This window comes from Manis pentadactyla, chromosome 4 (genome assembly GCF_030020395.1).
Source record: "Manis pentadactyla isolate mManPen7 chromosome 4, mManPen7.hap1, whole genome shotgun sequence".
NCBI lineage: Eukaryota > Metazoa > Chordata > Mammalia > Pholidota > Manidae > Manis > Manis pentadactyla.
Window position 1 is genome coordinate 111,355,116 of NC_080022.1, and position 23,125 is coordinate 111,378,240.

Here is a 23,125-nt window from a genome sequence, read left to right on the forward strand (position 1 = left end):
TGATTGCATGATAACGGCTTGAGATCATAGCTTGCCTTATAGTCTTTCCTTGTCTCGAAAATCTTACGGGGAAACTTTTCGTTTTACTTCATTTGCTTCCTCTCTCTGTAATCCAAAGAGGCAAGCGGCTGCGAATCGTATCGTCCAAAAGTAGTGCAAAATATTGTTTGGTCTGGGAGTCTGCGTAGTGAATAGCTCCCTGGAGCGGGCGCATGCGCATTTTGAGGCAAGGCAAGATGGCGGCCACTCTGTCGCGAGTCGGTGCCCCGAGGAGTTAGCGGCGGTGGTGGCTGCAGCCTCCCGCGGGTAACAGTGGTCTCTGAGCGGTGGGAATTTCGCGGCACTGTTTGTGAGCTGGACTGCGCGAGGAGAGTCCCCGCTTGGGAGTTAAAGGAAGGGCGGAGAGGTGAAGCCCCTCCCCCAACCACTTCATAGTTTGACTAGCTGCCCCATCCTTCCCTCCCGTTTTTTCCTCCCAGCCCGCTACACGCTGGCCTATTGCGCAGGCGCGCAAATAATCGGCGCGCCGCCTTAGCGCTGGAGCTTGAGAGCTCCTGCGCGCGTTTACCGTTCTTCTTCCTTGATTGGTTAGATTGCCCCGCCATCACGCTTCCCTCTGCTTTCTAGGTTGAGAAGGAAGAGGCGGGGCGGGGCCAGCCAGCGCGTGCGCAATACTGTTGCTGTTCGTTTGCTGCTATTGCGTTCCACAAAAAATCTCGACTGGATAGCCTTGGGCCTTTTCTGTGCTAGAGGATCTGGAGAGAGAGATTGATTTCTGCAGCTGAAGGGGCAGTCGGGTATTATTAAATTTAAGATATTAACGCCCACCCTTTCAGGAGTGGGACGATAGGAGTGGGGAGGGGCCTTAGCTTTGAGAGCTGAAGAATATAAAACCATTAATTTTGGGGCCAGGCGTTTAGAAAGGCTTTGCAGGACCTGCATAATTTAGTCTGTGATTACTGACTGGTTTAAACACAACCCCTTGAACAATTCTGATAAACCTTTGAAACCCGCAGCCCCTCCTTGCAGCGTGTAGGAGTCGCCAGCGTGCCCAGCAGCTGGTCCTCCTGTCCTACCTCCAGAAGAGCCAAGCGCGTGCACCATCCCCACCCCCTGGCCTCCCTCCCCAACTACGGCTTTCACGCACTCAGTGATTGTTTTTGCTCGCTCCCGCCGCGGCCGCAGCGGCCGCCAGAGGAGCCGCAGCGCTTGTGCAAACCGGGAAGATGGCGGCCGGCGGCGGCGGAGGCAGCAGTAAGGCCTCCTCCTCGTCGGCCTCTTCGGCTGGGGCTCTGGAGTCCTCGTTGGATCGAAAATTCCAGTCGGTAACCAACACCATGGAATCTATTCAAGGCCTGTCGTCTTGGTGTATAGAGAACAAGAAACACCACACTACTATCGTCTACCATTGGATGAAGTGGCTCCGGAGATGTGAGTGTTGGGGATGACTAGGGAAGGGAAGACTGGGGAAATGGAAGGAAATAAAACGCTTGGGGTTTTCCCACGGAGCCGCAGCATTCGGTTGCGGTTGTTCACACGAAAGCTTTGATCCGAGTGTCTCCAAACCCAGACTTCTTTCCTAGCTAAGGTTGTCCTGAACTAGGCTGGAGGTTAATTATTTCTTGGATTTTTTAGCCACTGACTTGGTGTGACCTTGGGCCATTGGGCCCAATCTATAGTCATTTGCGTATTATTTCATTTCAAAGCCTTGAAAGGTGCTGTTGTCTTTACTGAACCTTCACGGGAATTGTCGCGTCCGTTTATTTTTTATAGGCCTTGACGTGTTAATGATTTCTGGTTTTCCTGACGATAGACAAGCAGTAGTAAATAAATACACCTACTTCTCTGGAATATGTTGGATCACTCCATTTTCCACTGACCTAAAACTTGTGATGTGTAGTAAGAAGGGCCTTGCCTACGTGAATGTTAGTAAGAAGTAACATGAACTCCACATAGAGCTGAGGCGACCACCTGGCAGGTTTCCTTGTACCTGTGTTTGCTGGATTAAAATACAGGCTTTTTGTTACTGACCGGAAACAACTGTAGTCAGTATCATCACTAATACCTTAAAATGTAAAACATTTGACTACTTCTTACTCACTTGAAACACCTTTTTAAAGAATTGAGTTTGATTATGTAGGTAATCAAAACGGGAAATCAAGAAATAGTACTTTTTTCCTCCCAGTTTATTGTTTTTTTGTTTCCTTGGGGAGTTTTTTCCGCTTTGCTGCAGTTCTACAGAAAAGAGGTCTATTAAACTGTCAGGAAGTGGATGGTTTGCAAAGGATCTCAAATCTTTTAGGAGGAAGTGTGGAGAAGTCACTGTAGCTTCCTTCTGAGAATAGAGGGTTAACCCTAAATCCATATATACCTATTTGAATTTTAGGTCTTTTGTTGCTTCCTGTCTGTGGCATGTTACCAGGGAGACTTATCATCCGGTTCTTCTTACTCCAATTGTGCTATTGCCCTGTAGTGTTTTGATTTGTGTTTACTTTTTAGGGAACAGATAGATAAAACTTGAAAAAATCATAGGCTCCAGGCTTCAAACCATTTATGTATAAAATTGTTGGGAGAGAGATTTTGTGGCTCTTTGAATAGTATGGGTTGAGAACCAAGATGGGGATTACCTATATTCACCATTAGCAGATCAAAGTGACTTACTTTACCAGAAGTGAAATTAGAACGTACAATATCAAATATGATAAGTTGTCATCAAAGATTCTCACATATTAAGTATCTGCTAAGTGGCCAGCCCTTTATTGTCATTTACAATGTATCTGTCCTGTTATACCTCAAATTAGCCCTATGAAGTAGTTTTTTATCACTGATTTGGAGATGGGGAAACTAAGGCTCAGAAATGTTAAGCTGCTTAGGGTCACGCAGTACAATAGAGGAGTTAGGATTTGATTTCACCTTATCAGATGACAGTGGTCACATTTGACTAATAATATTTTCAAGATTATTTAACATACTTGGGACACCATTGGTCCGTGGTGGTGCTCATGTGAACCTGAGGACGTGTTCCCTTTAGACCTATTCTTTCTGTTTTAAAACATTTTCACTAAATTATACAAACATTTAACATTTCCTACCTTTGGGCTCTGGTGCTTTAATTGTATGGTTACATCATTTACAAGAAGAAGTTGGTTCCATCTCTTCCATGTGGGATTACAAATGGCAATTACAATATATTTTTCTAGGCAAATAATAATGAGATATATTGGAGCCAGAATTTTTGTGCCTCTATTGTTGATACTGCCCCTGAGCTTATTTCCCTTGTTGATATCTTGAGGGTGGAAAAATTACTGCTTTAGGAAGACAATACTTCAAGTATATTATATATAGTTTATATAGTTAATTGCTTTTAGCTTTCTAAAAAACCTGATTTTTTTCCCTAGTGGAACTTAACTTTCTAAAATGGTTAAGGTTAATTTGTAGTCATTTTGTATTTACATTGAGTGAATATCATGTCTCTTACGGTAAATAAAATATGTTGAGAGAGATTCAGGAGAGTCATGAAGGGCACAGTGAAAACAGTTTATGCATTGGGTCTCGTTCCCATTTAGTTTCATATTCTTTACAGTTAGAATTATTTGAGATTGGTTTCTAAGTCAGCTTTAGGCGATTGTGAAGTAGGCGGGTTTGGCATTCTCAGCCTTTCTGTCCATTTTCCTGATACCACTTTTATTTCTCTTTTTTCTTCTGGCATCTGTTATTTAGTAATTTATATTTAGACCTCAGTGTGAATTTAAGTAACTGTGTTAGCTCTTCCAGAGATATTTTCATTTCATTCTTTCTTTAAGTGTGAAATAGACTTTTGTTCACTCTCAAGGAAATGATTCAGAGAAGTTTGTAGGCTTCCATGGATGGTGGGTTCCACCTCAGTCCATGGATGAGTCCTACTGACTATTCAGGCTTCTTTTAATTTATTTGAAGCATTCATTACCATCATTTTTTAAAGTGATCTTTCTGTAGTGTGAAGAGATGTCATTCCTTTGCTTTAAAAACCCTCTTAGTGGTATTCCATCGGAACAGGGTTAGGAACTAAACTTTTTTTGCTATCGATTACAAGTTCCTACACCATTTGCCCTGCCTACTGCCTCTCAGGCTGCTTCCAATCCAGTCTTCTCATCATCTAGATCCAAGTTCAAATATTACCTTCTGAGAAAGGCCTTCCCTAAATGATCTTATTTCAAGTAATCCCTTCAATTGGGTTCTATCACATCACTTTATTTGCAGTATATGAAATTACCTAGTTTGAATGTTTATTATCCCTATCTACTCCCACCAGATGACAGGGCTGTGTCTTTGTTTCTGTATCCCTAAGCAACTAGAACAGTGTTGGGCACACAGTAAGCAATCAGTAAATCTTTGCCAAAATAATTTCTTGAAAAAGTTCATCAAGAACTTCAAGTTTCAGTGAAAAAAATGATAGGTATGGTTTTGTTGGCAGGCTCAAGATACACCTCTTATATGGACTTGATGTGCAATTTGACCAAATTATCATTTCTATACTTCATTTGTCCCTGCCATTTTTTATGGGGGTTACTATGGAACAGCAGAAAAAATGCAGACTTTAGAATTAGACCTAGGTTCAAAACTTCCATTACTTAAACCTGGGTAACTCTATGCAAAATACTTAAATTATGAGCCTCCGTTTCTCGTCTATAAGTAGAGATAATTACCTCAGCATTGTCTAGATTTAAGAAGATAATACATGTATTTTAACATAGATCCTAGCATAAAGAAAACATTGGAATTACATATTATGAACACAGTGATGATGCAGATAAAGGTATTCTTAAGATCCTGAGTATTCAAAATAATTACAACAGAATTTTGTTTTGGATACAGTGCCGGAAATTACATTTCCAGTCAGGTAGATGAATTGGACCAGCCTCTCTCTAGTGCATTACATAGTAGGACATAGAAGAGCTAGTAGGACAAAGTGGAAAATATGTGTTCATTACATCTCCATGTTGTCTTGTTTCTACCATTGAATGGGTTGGTCTGTTTTAGAAGGTGTTATTGAGAACTTGAGTGAGTTTTTGAAGAAAACTGGGATAAGGGAAAGTAGAATCATTTGTAGAGCAGAAAATCTGTTAAGATTTCCCTTCAGCAAAATAAATCCTACCATTGCAACAACATGGATGGAGCTAGAGGGTATTATGCTTAGTGAAATAAGCCAGGAGGAGAAAGACAAGTACCATATGATTTCACTCACATGTGGAGCATAAGAACAAAGAAAAAACTGAAGGAGCAAAACAGCAGCAGACTCACAGACCCCAAGAATGGACTAACAGTTACCAAAGAGAAAGGGACTAGGAGGGATGCATGGGGAGGGAGGGATAACGGGGGGTGGGGGAGAAAGGGGGCATTATGATTAGCATGTATAATGGGGGGGCATGAGGAGGGCTGTACAACACAGAGAAGACAAGTAGAGACTCTAGCATCTTACTATGCTGATGGACAGAGAGTGTAATGGGGTATGTCGGGGGGGACTTGGTGATGGGGGGAGTCGAGTAAGCATAATGTTCCTCATGTAATTGTAGATTAATGATACCAAAAAAAAAGATTTCCCTTCAGCTATTTTTCGTACTACCTTTAAATATATATAAGATTAGGAAACTGATTATCTTGTGTGGATTTGAAGTTCTAGTAGGCCTTTATGTTCTTGGTTAGTAAAAAATGGGAAAATAAGTTGAACATGTTATTTAAGCTAGATAAAAATCTCTAAATGTGATGTGCATTTAGTTTAAGTAATAAAAAGGCTTTTTTGGTGGCAAAATGTTTGAGGTACAACACTGGTCAGAGGGGAATGGGGTCTGCTATCTTACATTTGATAGTCCACGTATCTGAGGGCTCTGAGACTATTTTCTGTAGCTCTGGGCTCTGAAATGTAGCCATTAACTGTTCCCTGTTCCTTTATTTGTAATAGATCCTTTGTAGTAAATATGTAGACTTGATTGTACAGTATGTAACAATTCTGCAATAGGCATAGAGCTTTTTAATCACATACATGTATATAAACAAGTAATACAGATAGACTAGATACACCACACATTATGATTTTATGTTCCAAGATGAATTTGCTTATAAATCCCTAGTTTACATTCAATTCTTTAACTTACTGAATACCTACTGTGCCAGGCACTGGGGATACAGCCAGTAAACAAAATGGAGAAAAATTTTGCCCTCTTAGAATTTATACTTTAGTAAGGGGAGATAAACACAAATAATTAAGTAAAATATAAAGTATATTAGAAGGTAAAAAATTAGAAGTGCTGATTACAACAGGGAAGAGAAGAGTGTTATGGGTGTTTACAGTTTTAAATTAGGAGGTAAGGGAAGGCCTCACTTAGAAGGTGACATTTGAGCAGGAAGGTGAGGTACCAAGTGATAAAGATACTGACAAAGAGTGTGAAGAGAGCATGTATCAAGACAAAGAGAACAGAAAAATGCAAAGGTCCTGAGGTTGGAGTGTGTGTGGTGAGTTTACAAAAACAGCAAGAAAGCTTTGTGGCTAGAAAGGAGTAGTTAAAATGAGGATAAGCAGTTGAATTTAGGGATTATGGTAGGTGATTGGGGGGGGGTCAGGTCACAAAGAGTTTATTATAGGTATTGGAAAGACCTTGGCTTTTATTCTGAATGAGATGGGGAACCATTTGAGCAGAGTGATGTGAACTGATTTATGTTCTTAAAAGGTCGTTCTGGTGTTGGAGAAACATGGATACCAGTTAGGTGGCTATTGTAGTATCCTAGCATAAGGTGTTCGTTATTTGGACCAGGTTGTGGCTAATGGAAGTGATAAGAAACAATTTAATTTGTGGATCTGTTTTGAAGGTAGATCCAATTAGATTTCTGAGTGTATTAAATGTGCACTAAGAAAGGAGAGTAATCAAGAATGACTGGCTTTTTGCCTGAGTGACTAGTAAGAGTTGACATTTATTGATAAGGGGAAGGCTGTAAATAGAGTGGATTTTGGGAGAAAGAAACTTAGTTTAGTTTATTTTTTTTTTCCCTTGGGGGTGGGGGCATTATTCTGCCTATCCCAATATCCGTCTTGCTTTTCCTATTCTTCCCAGTGGTATTGATAACTGAGAAATACCAGGCTGCGTTTCAGTATACTCTTGGATATCAGTTACTTCTGATCTTTGAAAAGTCTACCTACAAAGGCAGACAATGACATATCCATGGATATGTGCCGATCATCTTCAGATACAGACTCAAATTTTGTCCTGTGAGTACAACAGTTACCTCATTACTAATTATTGTACCTTTGGCCTTGAACAATATGGGGGCTAGGGGTGGTAAACCCCATACACTAAAAAATTTGAGTATAACTTGGACTCCCCAAAAACTTTACAAAAAACAGCTTACTGCTGACTGGAAGCCTTACTACTAACATAAACAGTTAACATTTTGTGTGTTACATATGTTATATACTGTATTCTTTTAATAAAGTAAGCTATAGAAAATAAAACGATAAATTCATAAAAGAAATACATTTGCAGTACTGTGCTGTATTTATCAATATTGTAAGTGTACACCATCCATTTATAAGATGAATTATCTTGAAACTTGAGCTCACTACATTAGCAACAGGAGGTAGCTATGAAATTATTTTAGTACAGTATGTACTACAGGTAATTTTATGTAGTTATAATACTGCATCTTTGTATTTGTTTACACAGAAATTTAGTTTTTAATGTTAAGTTTGAGCTGTTTACATTTTAAAATATCCTTATTGAGGTACAATTCAAAAATATAAAATTCACCTATTTAAGCTGTACAATTCAGTTGTTTTAGTGTATTGTGCAACAGTCACCACTGAGTATCTGTTTAGTGTGTGGATTGCTTTTAGAGCCAGGAGGCTGGAAGAGATCTACTAGGGATTATGTGTAGATAGAGAAGTAGGTGTAGTAATATAGAGTAATAAGCGTAGGTAGAGAAGAGGTTCAGAGAGAAGGCTCTGGGGCATTCGATATTTTAGATTCCTCTTTCTACTTGTTTGGTCTAATGTATTCTTGACTCGGGTTCTTTTTGAGGTCATGGTAAACTTTATCTCATCTCTCCAAAGAAGTAATAAATCTATTTTGATCTCTTGCCAGTTTCTACTCTTGGTTTAGTTTAGGCTTAATGGCACTTCTGGATTGAGTTAGGTAGTATTATAATCCCTCTCTCTATATTCTCATTTCCAATTGTAAAATTATTGGGTAGTTGGTCCTCTCTCTCCTCTTGGATGCCTACCTCACCCTTCTTAATTCCATTGTCCCAAGTTCATAGAGACGTTGATAATATTTTCCCTATCTCCTGACAGTGTTTCAAAACATGGAACTACCTGAATTATAACATAGACTTGTTGTAATGGTGTAATTAGACTTTACACCTGTATTAGACTTTACAGGCAGTCTTAATGTTCTTCATTTAGATGTTTGTGTCTCAAATGCAGAAGGGTGGTGGTACGGCCCTTGGTGGGTTTGAAGCAATAGGTAAAACATAATTTTGCCATACATCCCATGTAGTAAGCTAAATGTTAAATTATTCAGCAAATAAACGTTCTTGTAAATCAAAGTCTGAAACAGTATTGACAGACTTCTCAAATGGTTTTGTGGTATGGAAATACCTTGAAAGGAAAATTTCATTGGTAGTAGAAAAATACTAGTATTAAAATTTGTTCAAACAGGCCACCCCAAAATTACAGTTTTGTTTGTATAGAAGGTGTGAGTGTATGTATGTGTGTAATTTCTTGGAGAGTGGAGGCTTAGTGAATTTATTCTTAATGATTTGGCCTCCTGCCTTTCATAAACTAATGAATAATAGATGCATCCAAACTCCTTTTCCTCCTAGGCTTTTGTCGATCAGTTATGGTAATTTTTTCACTTTTCCCAGGTGTTCGTTGTTTTATAGCAGTCCTTTAAAAAAGTCCAAAGGGGATATGTGGGTTAATTGTAAAATTTCAATTGTCTGAAAACCAAGGATATGTGAGGTTGTTAACGTGTAGAAGGAGCTCAGAGACCCTTGTAAAAATTACTCAAAAACTTAACACTGTTGTACAAACCATCTTGACTGAGTTTCTCATTTGTTTGTCAAGGAAACAAAAAGCAGTTGCTGTTTTATAGTGCTCTCTGTTTCTACTTCCCCCCACAGCTTTTGATTATAGAACACTGGAGAAACGCACATCTTGTGGAGAAAGTAGAACCTAGTTACTTTTTTTGGAAAAAGGCAACAATTCTCTGTGCTTTGGAACATTAAAGTTTTTCTGGCTAAGATAAAGACCGTTTAAAAAAGTACTTCTTTGTTTTTATTCTTCTCTTGGAGGGGAACATTAAAATAGAGGCTCAATTTGAAAGAAATGAAATGTTTAGTATGCTGTGTTTACATTTTGGTTGTGGCCTTTTTCCCTCATCTCTCTTCCTCCCTCCACTTCACTCTCTAGTGATTATTTTCACTTACTTTCACTCTGTGGTTCTTTGGTACCTGCTAACAGAGGGAGATGATGTTTCTTTATTACCCTTCAGTAAAAGTTGCCTTGTTAGAAGGGAATAAACTTTGAGTGGTAGGAATTACAATTTACCATTTTCAATTTTTTAAGAAACAAGAGTGGAACCTTTGCTGTTTTTTGTTCCCTTTACTATCATGATAGTTTTAACACTGTAGCATAAGGAGTTACTTTGAAATGATTATCTCTGTATCCAGGAGTCATCAATATTATTTGAATTACTAAAATTTATTTTACAGTGTGTTCCTGTGTTCAAAGATACAGAAATCAGGAAATGAATTTAGAAATATTAAGTGCTTGCTTTATGTAAAACTTTTATTGGGTGCTGAAAGGTGAATTATAATGAATTTAACATTTAGTAACTAAGGTAAGAATTGAACAAAAATAGCTGGTTCTGGGAAGTATGATTGTGTGAGTATATGCTGTAACAGTTTAGAAAAGGTATCACTTTTAGATTGGACTGAAGGTATTCACTGAGCATACTTACTAGATGTCAGGATTATGGGTAATATATCTGTGATACCACCTCGGTGAGATACAAGTTATCCCCACATTAAAATTTTACAAATTGAGGAAAGTTAATTATTTTGAAGAAGTTGTCAGAACATTTAGCAGAGGTAGAGGAAACCATACCTGGTTTCAGGGTGGCTAAGCATAAACTTAATTTTGTTTTTATTTATTTATTTATTGTTTGTTTGTTTTATCTAGGCAGAGGGTGAGAGTGAGTGGGAAAAATAAAAGAAAGACTGTGGAGTCAAAGTCTGAGTTGCTTACAAGTACTTTGTTATAACATTGTTCTTTATTAACTTTCCAGTCATTAATATAGTTTAATATAGTTAATTTTGTGAACATAGCCCTAATTTAGTAATAAATAGCTAACATTACTGAATTCTTTTGTGATCTCATTAAATATAACAATTCATGAGGTAAATGTTATGTAATTTTACTGCTAAGTCTATTAGTGATGTATATGTAAAATACATACACTGGTGACAGGCAAAATAATAAAACGTTATAAATGATAGTAAGTGATGGTCTTAAAGGCTCAGTGGGATAAAATAAGCTGTTCAAGGTACACAGCTAGTAAACAGTAGGCCCAGTATTCAAATCTAAGCAGTCTTAGCTCCAGAATCTACACTCTACTATTGTACTAGGCTGCTTCCCACTTCTTTCAAAGTTTGTTGGTATTTTGTATTGTTCCATAGCATCATGGTGTATATAATGTAATGGTTTCCAAATAGCCATGTGCCTATTTTTTTTCCAGCTTTATTGAGATACAATTGACATAAAGCGTGTAAGTTTAAGGTATACAACATGATTTGATACATGTATGTATTACAAAATGATAACTGCATTAAGGTTAGTTAATACCTCCAACACCTCATATAAATTACCTTTTTTTTTGTCGTACATTTAAGATTTACTCTCAGCATTTTTCAAGTATATAATACCATATTGTTAACTATAGTTACCATGCTGTACATGAGATCCCCAGAACTTACTCATCTTATAGTTGGAAGCTGAATGCTTTCACTGGCATCTTTCCATTTCCCCCACTCCTCAGCCCCTGGCAACCACCATTCTACTGTCCTGCTACGAGGTCATTTGCGTGCCTACTTTGATGATTTCACTGAATTGCGGAGTTGAAAATCATTCATTCAATCGTATATAGCAATAAATTGAATATAGATCCAGATATGAGAACCTAGCTGTCTTCTATTAAGCCAAACATTACATATATTTTCAAAAATGTAAAACAGTGCTACTTTCCACACTAAATTTTTTTGTTTTACAGAATATAATCATTTTTAATAAACATGCATGTAACTTACTAACTAGTGGTTTATTGTTTCTAATGAATTAATAGATTTTTTAAATTATTAATTTTAATTTCTAAAACAGTGAATAGCATAGATATAACCCACATACGCAAAAGTTCCTTGGGGTCTCTAGTAATTTTTAAGAGTGTAAAGGGATCCTAAAACCAAAATGAGAACCACAGCTTTGTAATATAGAATGACGTTTATCAAGTTTCTATAAGGTACACATCCATTGTCTCTCATCTTAATACTGCATGTTGCCCAGTAGTTTCCAGACTTTATTTTGTCAACTATTTAATTATTTTTTAACTTGTGATACTACTTTATATAAAAAATTTACTTTGCTTGATGTACTTGTCTTTCAGCTCAGATGTTGTCTCCTTATAGGTTGACTCCTTATTGTTCTAGCCAAGAGCCCCATGCCCTTTTCCCCCTGCTCATCATTCTGTTAACTACATCACCTTATTTTCTTCATAGCTCTTCTCATGACAGGCATACCTCAGAGATATCAGCGGTTCAGTCCTAGGCCACCAGAATAGAGTCACATGAATTTTTTGGTTTCCCAGTGCATGTAAAATTTATGTTTATACTATACTGTAGTCTGTGAGTGTGCAATAGCATTATGTCTAAAAAAACAATATGTGTACCTTAATTAAAAACTGCTACATTGCTAAAAAATGCTAACCATCATCCGAGCTGCAATAAGTGGTGATCACTGATAGCAGATTACCATAATAAACATAATAATAATGATGAAAAGGTTTGAAATACTGCAAGAATTACCAAAATGTGACACAAATATGAAGTGAGCAAGTGCTGTTGGAAAAGTGGCACCATGAGACTTGCTTGACAAGAGTTGTCACAAATCTTCCAATTTGTAAAAAATGTAACATCTGCAAAGTACAGTAAAGCACCACAAAACAAAGCCTATATAAGATACTACCTTTTTTCTTTGCTTATTTACTGAGATGAATGCCCCACCTTGTCCCCAACTAAAATGTCAGCCTGTGACAGCAAGAAATTTGTTCTGCCCACCGTTACATCTCAGCACCTGAAGAGGATACAGAACATAGTGCCTAATTAATGAATCTTTCTTAAATCTGACCCCAGATCAGAAAAAGAATTGCTGCTATAGAGGTTATATACAGTTTTGTTAGATCTACACATGTAGGAGGATATACAGTATCATATAGTGATTAATTGGCTAAGAACGTGAACTTTGAACTTCATAGGCATTATGGTTGCTCCTTCTTAAAGCCTTTAAATGGGATAATAATAGTATAGTCAACCTTATATGGTTATTGGTGGTATTAAAAAAGATGATTTATATATGAAGTTTTTGCTAACTACCTGACATTTAGAAAGCTAAGCAAATGGTAGCTATTGCGATTTTTGAAATTAAGGTATCATTCATATACACTCTTATGAAGGTTTCACATGAAAAACATTGTGGTTACTACTTCATTCACCACCATCCCCTTACCCATTGAAGTCACTGTCCATTGGTGTAGTAAGATGCCACAGAGTCACTACTTTTCCTCTCTCTGCTACACTGTCTTCCCTATGACCCTGCCATACACCATGTGTACTAATCATAATACCCCTCAATCCCCTTCTCCCTCCCTCCCTCCCTGCCCTCCCCCATTCCTCCCTTTGGTGACTATTAGTCCCTTCTTGGAGTCTGTGAGTCTGCTTCTGTTTTGTTCCTTCAGTTTCGCTTTGTTGTTACACTCCACAAATGAGGGATATCATTTGGTATTTGTCTTTCTCCCCCTGGCTTATTTCACTGAGCATAATACCCTCTAGCTCCATCCATGTTGTTGCAATATGGCTGAATAAAACTCCATTGTGTATATGTACCACATCTTCTTTAATCCATTCATCTACTGATGGACACTTAGGTTGCTTCCGTATCTTGGCTATTGTAAATATTGCTGTGATAAACATAGGGGTGCCTTTGTCTTTTTGAATCTGATAATTTGTTTTCTTTGGGTAAATTCCAAGGAGTGGAATTCCTGGGTCAACTGGTATTTCTATTTTGAGCTCTTTGAGGAGCCTCCATATTGCTTTCCACAATGGTTGAACTAATTTACATTCCCACCAGCAGTGTAGGAGGGTTCCCCTTTCTCCACATCCTTGCCAGCATTTGTTGTTCCTAGTCTTTTCAATGTTGGCCATCCTAACTGGTGTGAGGTGATAGATCATTGTGGTTTTAATTTGCATTTTGCTGATAATTAGTGATGTGGAGCATCTTTTCATGTGCCTGTTGGCCATCTGAATTTCTTCTTTGGAGAAGTGTCTGTTCAGGTCCGCTACCCATTTTTTAATCAGGTTATTTGGTTTTTGGGTGTTGAGGCATGTGAGTTCTTTATATATTTGGATGTTAACCCCTTGTTGGATATGTCATTTACAAATATATTCTCACATACTGTAGGATGCCTTTTTGTTTTACTAATGGTGTACTTTGCTATACAGAAGCTTTTTAGCTTGATGTAGTTCCATTTGTTCATTTTTGCTTGTTTCCCTTGCCCAAGGAGCTGCGTTCAGGAAAAAGCTGCTCATGTTTATGTACAAGAGACTTTTGCCTATGTTTTCTTCTAAGAATTTTATGGTTTCATGACTTACATTCAGATCTTTGATCCATTTCAAGTTTACTTTTGTGTATGGAGCTAGACAATAATCCAGTTTCATTCTCTTACATGTAGGTGCCCAGTTTTACCAACACCAGTTGTTGAAGAGGCTGTCATTTCCCCATTGTGTGTCCATGGCTCCTTTATCTTATTGAGCATATATGCTTGGGTTTATATCTGGGCTCTTTAGTCTGTTCCACTGGTCTGTGGGTCTGTTCTTGTGCCAGTACCATTACTGTGACTTTGTAGTAGAGCTTGAAGTTGGGGAGCATAATCCCCCCAGCTTTATTCTTCCTTCTCAGGATTGCTTTGGCTATTTGGGGTCTTTTGTGGTTCCATATGAATTTTAGAACTATTTGCTCTAGTTCATTGAAGAATGCCTTTGGTATTTTGATAGGTATTGCATTGAATCAGTAGACTGTTGTCATTTTTAAACGCAGTTAGGCTATGTGTACATTTATTTCACTGTGTTTCATGCAGGCCTGTCTGCTTAAGTCTTAAATTCTTCCAGTTAATTCTGTATATACTTAGGTGAAATTTTAAGGTTAATAACCCCAAGGAATGAACATGAATTTTTTAGTCCTTTCTTATTAATACTACTAAATTCCTGGGAACACATAATATGGACACTGTTTACCTATTGGAGTATTTCATGCACTTGATTGTATAGCAACATCTTATCCAGAAATTCTTAGAATTTAAGACCCTTTCATATGTTTTTATAGCTATTGTGCTAATATGAAAATGCATCTCAAAGAAAGGATTTCAAAGGGTTAGGAGAATCTTTAGTGTTGCTGGATTTTTAAAAATAAATAACCTGTCAAAAATAAGGAGCTTCTACAAATTGAAGTTGGGGTAATAAAAGACCAAATATTAGTCAGTCATATTTACATTTAAATTTTTTTAATTAAGTTAAAGATTTTTTAAAAAGAAAATTTCATATCAAAACAGTTTAAAAGATTGATTTCACTTTGTTTTAAAAGGCTGGTAATAAAAAAATATAATGAAACAGCAAAGAACTTCTGAAATCCATTTATAGGGCATTTTTACACATATATACTGTTTAGTATAAACTAGGTTAATAATTCATTAATGTCTTCTGAAGTTTGTCAGATTGCCATGTGCAGTACATTCGTTTAAACTGACAAATGTGGATAAGATATAGAAAAAATGAAATGGCAGTGAACAAAAATAGAAGTATGAATTTTTACTTTGCACAACAGCATTTTCTAAAAAGTGGTGATGTTTAGTGTAGGATATCACTGTTAAAGTTTAGGAACTACCAGATTAAAGTTAAACATTGTTTCCTGCTACTGGACTGTAGTACCTTTGATAAAATGGTTCATTAATTTCCAAGAGGGGTAAAGGATAGGATATTCAGTATTTGACCATTTGACCTTGGAATCCCTTTCTTTTCTAGTCATTTTCATGTGATTAGTGTTCAGTGGAAGATGCTTTGGAAAACTTGTTATGAAAGTTTTTCTAGGAAACACGCGATTAATTAAAGAACAGAGAGAACCACCTTACATTGTTATGTAGTTAAGAAAGGCTTCATGGAGGAAGCAGTTGTTCAAAAAAGTTGTGAAGCAGGCAGAAGAAGGCATCTCAGATGCAAAGGGGTGAAGGAATCAAGCTGGGAGTGACAACCAATAGAGGATGAATTTTATTAAAAGGCATGATTTTTAAGACATAAGAGGGGAGAAAGTATGTTAAAAACAGTGTAATTGTATAGGGAAAAAAGCTGCAATAGAGAGTGATTGTAACACTAGACCAAAATGATTTTTTATAATGCTGGTATTAGTATAATTTTGGGTTTTATTCAAAACTTTTGGAATTAAAAATAATTGAAATCAAATCAGTGAGGGCAGTTATGTAATACACTTCATGTTTAAAAAATTATATTCTTAAACAAGTAAATATGAATTTGTGAAAAAATGAATACTAAATGTAGGTTTCTATTCTAACATAAATTATTAGCTGAGCTGCTTCTGGTCTTGCTGCTTCCTTGAACTTTGGTCATATTGCCTGAGGCACCCTCATAATGCCATGTGTAACATAGCTGGTTGGATTGGACTTCACTATCTTCTTGCCATGTTTAACTCCCCTCACTAGTGCTTTCAGTCATCTTTGTTCAGTAGTTCAAAATTACTGAAGTTAATTATTTTTTTCTTGGACAAATCAGGAAAGATTGCTGTGATGGGGGTTTGTCAAAATCCTATCTATGCCCAAGGAGAGATGCTTTTTTTGTTTTTGTTTTTGCTTTGTTTTGTTATCATTAATCTACAGTTATATGAAGAGCATTATATATACTAGGCTCCCCCCTTGACCAAGTCCCACCCACACATCCCATTACAGTCACTGTCCATCAGTGTAGAAATATGCTGTTGCATCACTACTTGTCTTCACTGTGTTGCACAGCCTACCCCATGCCCCACCCTACATTATACATGCTAATTGTAATGCCTCCTTTCTTCTTCCCACCCATATCTCTCCCTTCCCTCCCATCCTCCCTGGTCCCTTTCACTTTGGTAACTGTTAGTCCATTCTTGGGTTCTGTGATTCTGCTGCTGTTATGTTCCTTCAGTTTTTCTTTGTTCTTATACTCCACATATGAGTGAAATCATTTGATACTTGTCTTTCTCTGCCTGGTTTATTTCACTGAGCTTAATACCCACTAGCTCCATCCATGTTGTTGGAAATGGTAGGATTTGTTTTCTTCTTACGGCTGAATAATATTCCATTGTGTATATGTACCACATCTTCTTTATCCATTCATCTACTGATGGACACTTAGGTTGCTTCCATTTCTTGGCTATTGTAAATAGTGCAGCGATAAACATAGGGGTGCATCTGTCTTTTTCAAACTGGGCTGCTGTATTCTTAGGATAAATTCCTAGAAGTGGAATACCTGGGTCAAATGGTATGTCTATTTTGAGCTTTTTGAGGAACCTCCATACTGCTTTCCACAATGGTTGAACTAATTTACATTCCCACCAGCAGTGTCGGAGAGTTCCCCTTTCTCCACAACCTCGCCAGCATTTGTTGTTGTTTGTCTTTTGGATGGTGGCGATCCTTACTGGTGTGAGGTGATATCTCATTGTGGTTTTAATTTACACTTCTCTGATGACTAGCAATGTGGAGCATCTTTTCATGTGCCTGTTGGCCATCTGAATTTCTTCTTTAGAGAACTGTCTGTTCAGCTCCTCTGACCATTTTTTTATTGGATTATTTGCTTTTTGTTTGTTGAGGTGCGTGACCTCTATATATTTTCTATGTCAACCCTTTATCAGATCTGTCATTTATGAATATATTATCCCATACTGTAGGATGCCTTTTTGTTCTATTGATGGTGTCCTTTGCTGTACAGAAGCCTTTCAGCTTGATATAGCCCCACTTGTTCATTTTTGCTTTTGTTTCCCTTTCCCAGAGAGATACGTTCATGAAGAAGTCACCAATGTTTATGTCCAAGAGATTTTTACCCATGTTTTTCTCTAGGAGTTTTATAATTTCATGACTTACATTCAGGTCTTTGATCCATTTCGAATTTACTTTTGTGTATGGGGTTAGACAGTGATCCAGTTTCATTCTCTTACATGTAGCTGTCCAGTTTTGCCAGCACCAAGTGTTGAAGAGGCTGTCATTTCCCCATTGTATGTCCATGGCTCATTTATCATATATTAATTGGCCATGTATGTTTGGGTTAATGTCTGGAGTCTCTGTTCTGTTCCACTGGTCTGTGGCTGTTTTTGTGCCAGTACCAAATGGTCTTGATTACTGTGGCTTTGTAGTAGAGCTTGAAGTTGGGGAGCGAGATCCCCCCCACTTTATCCTCCTTCTCAGGATTGCTTTGGCTATTCAGGGTCTTAGGTGTTTCCATATGAATTTTTGAACTATTTGTTCCAGTTCATTGAAGAATGCTGTTGGTAATTTGATAGGGATTGCATCGAATCTGTATATTGCTTTGGGCAGGATGGCCATTTTGACAATATTAATTCTTCCTAGCCAGGAGCATGGGATGAGTTTCCATTTGTTAGTGTCCTCTTTAATTTCTCTTAAGAGTGTCTTGTAGTTTTCAGGGTATAGGTCTTTCACTTCCTTGGTTAGGTTTATTCCTAGATATTTTATTCTTTTTGATGCAATTGTGAATGGAGTTGTTTTCCTGATTTCTCTTTCTATTGGTTCATTGTTACTGTATAGGAAAGCCACAGATTTCTGTGTGTTAATTTTGTATCCTGCAACTTTGCTGTATTCCGATATCAGTTCTAGTAGTTTTGGAGTGGAGTCTTTGGTGTTTTTTATGTACAATATCATGTCATCTGCAAATAGTGACAGTTTAACTTCTTCTTTACCAATATGGATTCCTTGTATTTCTTTGTGTTGTCTGATTGCTGTGGCTAGGACCTCCAGTACTATGTTGAATAGCAGTGGGGAGAGTGGGCATCCCTGTCTTGTTCCCGATCTGAGAGGAAAAGCTTTTAGCTTCTCGCTGTTCAGTATGATGTTGGCTGTGGGTTTATCATATATGGCCTTTATTATGTTGAGGTACTTGCCCTCTATTCCCATTTTTGTTGAGAGTTTTTATCATGAATGGATGTTGAATTTTGTCGAATGCTTTTTCAGCATCTATGGAGATGATCATGTGGTTTTTGTCCTTCTTTTTTAGTTGATGTAGTGGATGACATTGATGGATTTTCGAATGTTGTACCATCCTTGCATCCCTGGGATGAATCCCACTTGGTCATGGTGTATGATCCTTTTGTTGTATTTTTGAATTCGGTTTAACATTTTGTTGAGTATTTTTGCATCTATGTTCACCAGGGATATTGGTCTGTAATTTTCTTTTTTGGTGGGGGCTTTGCCTGTTTTTGGTATTCGGGTGATGGTTGGCTTCATAGAATGAGTTTGGGAGTATTCCCTCCTCTTCTGTTTTTTGGAAAACTTTAAGGAGAATGTGTATTATGTCTTCTATATATGTCTGATAAAATTCCGAAGTAAATCCATCTGGCCCAGGGGTTTTGTTCTTGGGTGGTTTTTTGATTACCGCTTCAATTTCTTTGCTGGTAATTGGTTTGTTTAGATTTTCTGTTTCTTTCTTGGTCAGTCTTGGAAGGTTGTATTTTTCTAAGAAGTTGTCCATTTCTTCTAGGTTTTCCAGCTTGTTAGCATATAGGTTTTCATAGTATTCTCTAATAATTCTTTGTATTTCTATGGGGTCCGTCGTGATTTTTCCTTTCTCGTTTCTGATTCGGTTGATGTGTGTTGATTCTCCTTTTCTCTTAATAAGTCTGGCTAGAGGCTTATCTATTTTTGTTTATTTTCTCAAAGAACCAGCTCATGGTTTCATTGATTTTTTTCTATTGTTTTATTCTCAATTTTATTTATTTCTTCTCTCATCTTTATTATGTCCCTCCTTCTGCTGACTTTAGGCCTCATTTGTTCTTCTTTTTCCAATTTCGATAATTGTGACATTAGACTATTCATTTGGGATTGTTCTTCCTTCTTTAAATATGCCTGGATTGCTATATACTTTCCTCTTAAGACTGCTTTTGCTGCATCCCACAGAAGTTGGGGCTTTGTGTTTTTGTTGTCATTTGTTTCCATATATTGCTTGATCTCTATTTTAATTTGTTCATTGATCCATTGATTATTTAGGAGCATGTTGTTAAGCCTCCATGTGTTTGTGGGCCTTTTTGCTTTCTTTGTACAATTTAATTCTAGTTTTATTCCTTTGTGGTTGGTAGGATTTCAATCTTTTGGAATTTACTGAGGCTCTTTTTGTGGCCTAGTATGTTGTCTGTTCTGGAGAATGTTCCATGTGCACTTGAGAAGAATGTGTATCCTGTTGCTTTTGGATGTAGAGTTCTGTAGATGTCTATTAGGTCCATCTGTTCTAATGTGTTGTTCAGTGCCTCTGTGTCCTTACTTATTTTCTGTCTGGTGGATCTGTCCTTTGGAGTGAGTGGTGTGTTGAACTCTCCTAATATAAATGCATTGCATTCTATTTCCTTCTTTAATTTTGTTTGTATTTGTTTCACATATGTTGGTCCTCCTGTGTTGGGTGCATATATATTTATAATGGGTATATCATTTTGTTGAACTGACCCCTATATCATTATGCAATGTCCTTCTTTATCTCTTGTTACTTTCTTTGTTTTGAAGTCTATTTTGTCTGATAGTAGTACTGCCACACCTGTTTGTTTCTCCCTATTGTTTGCATGAAGTATCTTTTTCCATCCTTTGGCTTTTAGTGTGTGCAGTCTTTGGGTTTGAGGTGGGTCTCTTAAAAGCAGCGTATAGCTGGGTCTTGCTTTTTTATCCATTCTATTACTTTGTGTCTTTTGATTGGTGCATTCAGTCCATTTACATTTAGGGTGATTATTGAAAGATATGTGCTTATTGCCATTGCAGGCTTTAGATTTGTGGTTACCAAAGGTTCAAGGTTAGCTTCTTTAGTATCTTACTGCCTTACTTAACTTGCTTATTGAGCTATTATAGATACTGTCTGGTGATTCTTTATTTCTCTCCTTTCTTATTCCTCCTCCTCCATTCTTTATATGTTGGGTGTTTTATTCTGTGCTCTTTTGTGTTTCCTTTGACTGCTTTTGTGGGTAGTTGATTTTATTTTTTGCCTTTAGTTAGTATTTGGTTGGTCTGCTTTCTTTGCTGTGGTTTTATTTTTTCTGGTGACATCTGTTTAGCCTTAGGATTGCTCCCATCTAGAGCAGTCCCTCTAAAATACCCTGTAGAGGTGGTTTGTGGGAGGCAAATTCCCTCAACTTTTGCTTGTCTGGGAATTGTTTAATCCTTCCTTCATATTTAACTGATAATCGTGCTGGCTACAATATTCTTGGTTCAAGGCTGTTCTGTTTCATTGCTTTAAATATATCATGGCATTCTCTTGTGGCCTGTAGTGTTTCTGTTGAGAAGTTCTGATGATAGCCTGATGGGTTTCCTTTGTAGGTGACCTTTTTCCTCTCTGTAGCTGCCTTTAAAACTCAGTCCTTTTCCTTGATCTTTGCCATTTTAATTATTATGTGTCTTGGTGTTGTCCTCCTTGGGTCCCTTCTGTTGGGAGTTGTGTGTGCTTCCATGGTCTGAGTGACTATTTCCTCCCCCAGTTTGGGCAAGTTTTCAGCAATTATTTCTTCAAATACACTTTCTATCCCTTTTTCTTTCTTCTTCTTCTTCTGGTACCCCTTTAATGCAGATATTGTTCCTTTTGGATTGGTCACATAGTTCTCTTAATATTGTTTCATTTCTGGAGATCCTTTTTTCTCTCTCTGTGTCAGCTTCTCTGCGTTCCTGTTCTGTGGTCTCTATTCTATTAATGGTCTCTTGCATCTCATCTGTTCTGCTTTTAAGTTGTTCCAGAGATTGTTTTGTTTGTGTAGTCTCCCTCCCTACTTTGTCTGTTAGCTCTTGTATTTTTCTCTGCAGCTCCATCAGTGTGGTTATGACCTTTATTTTGAATTATTTTTCAGGAAGATTGGTTAGGTCTACCTCCCCAAGCTCCTTCTCAGGGGTTGTCTCTGTTAGTCTGGTCTGGATCAAATTCTTCTGCATTTTCATGGCGATAGAGGTAGTTGTGGGGAGCTGGTGCCTGTGTTGGCTGGGAGAACGTCCCTTCTTGCTGGTTTGTTTCCTTCCTCTCCTGGGGGAATGGCGACCCCTAGCAGCTTTTGCTGGGCAGCTGTGCACAGACGGGGTTTCTAATTCTTGCCCGGCTGCCGTGAAAGAAGCTCTGCCCTGCTGCCGTGGGTGTGGCCAGCCTCAGGCTGTTTCTCCACTAAGGCGGAGCTGCGTCAAAGGGGAATCGGGCGGGAGGCTGTTTATTGCCGTGAAGGGCATCCAAGCTGCCCTGCCGCCCACAGGGATAGGGAGCCCGGAGTTCCCCAGGATTCCCAGCTGCTGGTCTAAGTGTCCCTGGACGCTTCTGTCCAGCTGTGGGGTCCCTGTCCCTTTAAGACTTTCAAAAAGCACTCACTTTTCTTTGTCCCAGGGGCTCCGGCTGTGGGGACCCTGCTCACAGGTCTTACTGTTCCATTTCCCTAGTATCCAGCACCCCACACACTGTGTGTCAGCGCTCTGGTGCGGATGGCTAGGGCTGGGCATTTAGCAGTCCTGGGCTCCCCCTCCCTCCCTGCTCCAACTCCTCTCCTTCCGCTAGGAGCTGGGGTGAGAGGCGCTCGGGTCCCGCCGGGCAGCGACTTGTATCTTACCCCCTTCATGAGGTGCTGGGTTCTCGCAGGTGTGGATGTAGTCTGGCTGTTGTCGTGTGTCTTCTGGTCTCTCTTTTAGGGATAGTTGTATTTGTTGTATTTTTAAAAATATATATGGTTTTGGGAGGAGATTTCTGCTGCTCTACTCACTCCACCATCTTGGCTCCTCCTCGAGAGATGCTTTTTTATGGAGTTCTTTCCCTCAGGCACAGACTCACCCTGTTAGTGGGAGGTGACTGTTAGAGTAGAGAGGACTGAGTTGAGAGTTTCTTGAGCTGGGAAGTAAATAGGAGTAAGGATGTGGAGTTTGTGGTGAAAGTGAGGGTTGAGGGGGATGGGTGAGTAGAGTAGGTAGGGAAGAGATAAAAATAACCAGGAAAGATGAATGAAGCTGGTTTTGTATTATGCCAACACAAATACTTGTATTTTTGGTATTTAAAATAGCACAGTATGTGCTGATATTACAAATTACTGAAAAGTAAATAACATCTTTGGGGAAAATGTTAGTAGGATATTATAATAATCTTAAGAAGTGACAAAATTTGAATTAGTATAGAGGTAGTGGAGAGGGCAGAAAATATTCAAGAGGTATTTAGAAAGTAGAATTTGACAGAACTTCCTGACCAGTTGAATACCGAGCAAGTTAGAGGAAAGTGGGAGATGGATTCTGTGGATTCTGTCTTGGGTGACGGTATTTGGGAGGAAGAGATAGATGATGGAAGCAGGTTTGGACATATGGAATTGGAGTGTCTGGAGGGCATGTAGAAGATTTTTTTCAGTAGGTAAAGTAGCCATGTAGATAGTGCTTATAATACTAATACTAATACTTATTGACAGGCATGTACTTGGTGTTACCTAGGAATTTTACATGTATTATGTCATGTAATCTTGACAACAACTGGTCAGTAGGTAGGTACTCTTACTATCTCATTGTTTTGATGAGGAAAGCAATGT

General features: G+C 38.1%; 1 protein-coding gene across 3 annotated transcripts in view; it reads left to right on the forward strand.

Moving 5' to 3' along the window:
- The first annotated feature begins 210 nt into the window (after positions 1 to 210).
- The window catches only part of RPRD2 (regulation of nuclear pre-mRNA domain containing 2), a 93,672-nt gene continuing 70,757 nt past the window's right edge, over positions 211 to 23,125 (forward strand). For 2 of the 3 annotated variants that reach the window (XM_036905263.2, XM_036905264.2), the window contains exon 1: positions 211 to 1,431. In XM_036905263.2, coding sequence (XP_036761158.2) covers positions 1,227 to 1,431 — 205 coding nt within the window. In that variant the 5' untranslated portion in view covers positions 211 to 1,226. The remainder of the gene's footprint in view (positions 1,432 to 23,125) is intronic. The other variant, XM_036905262.2, reaches the window with a different exon arrangement.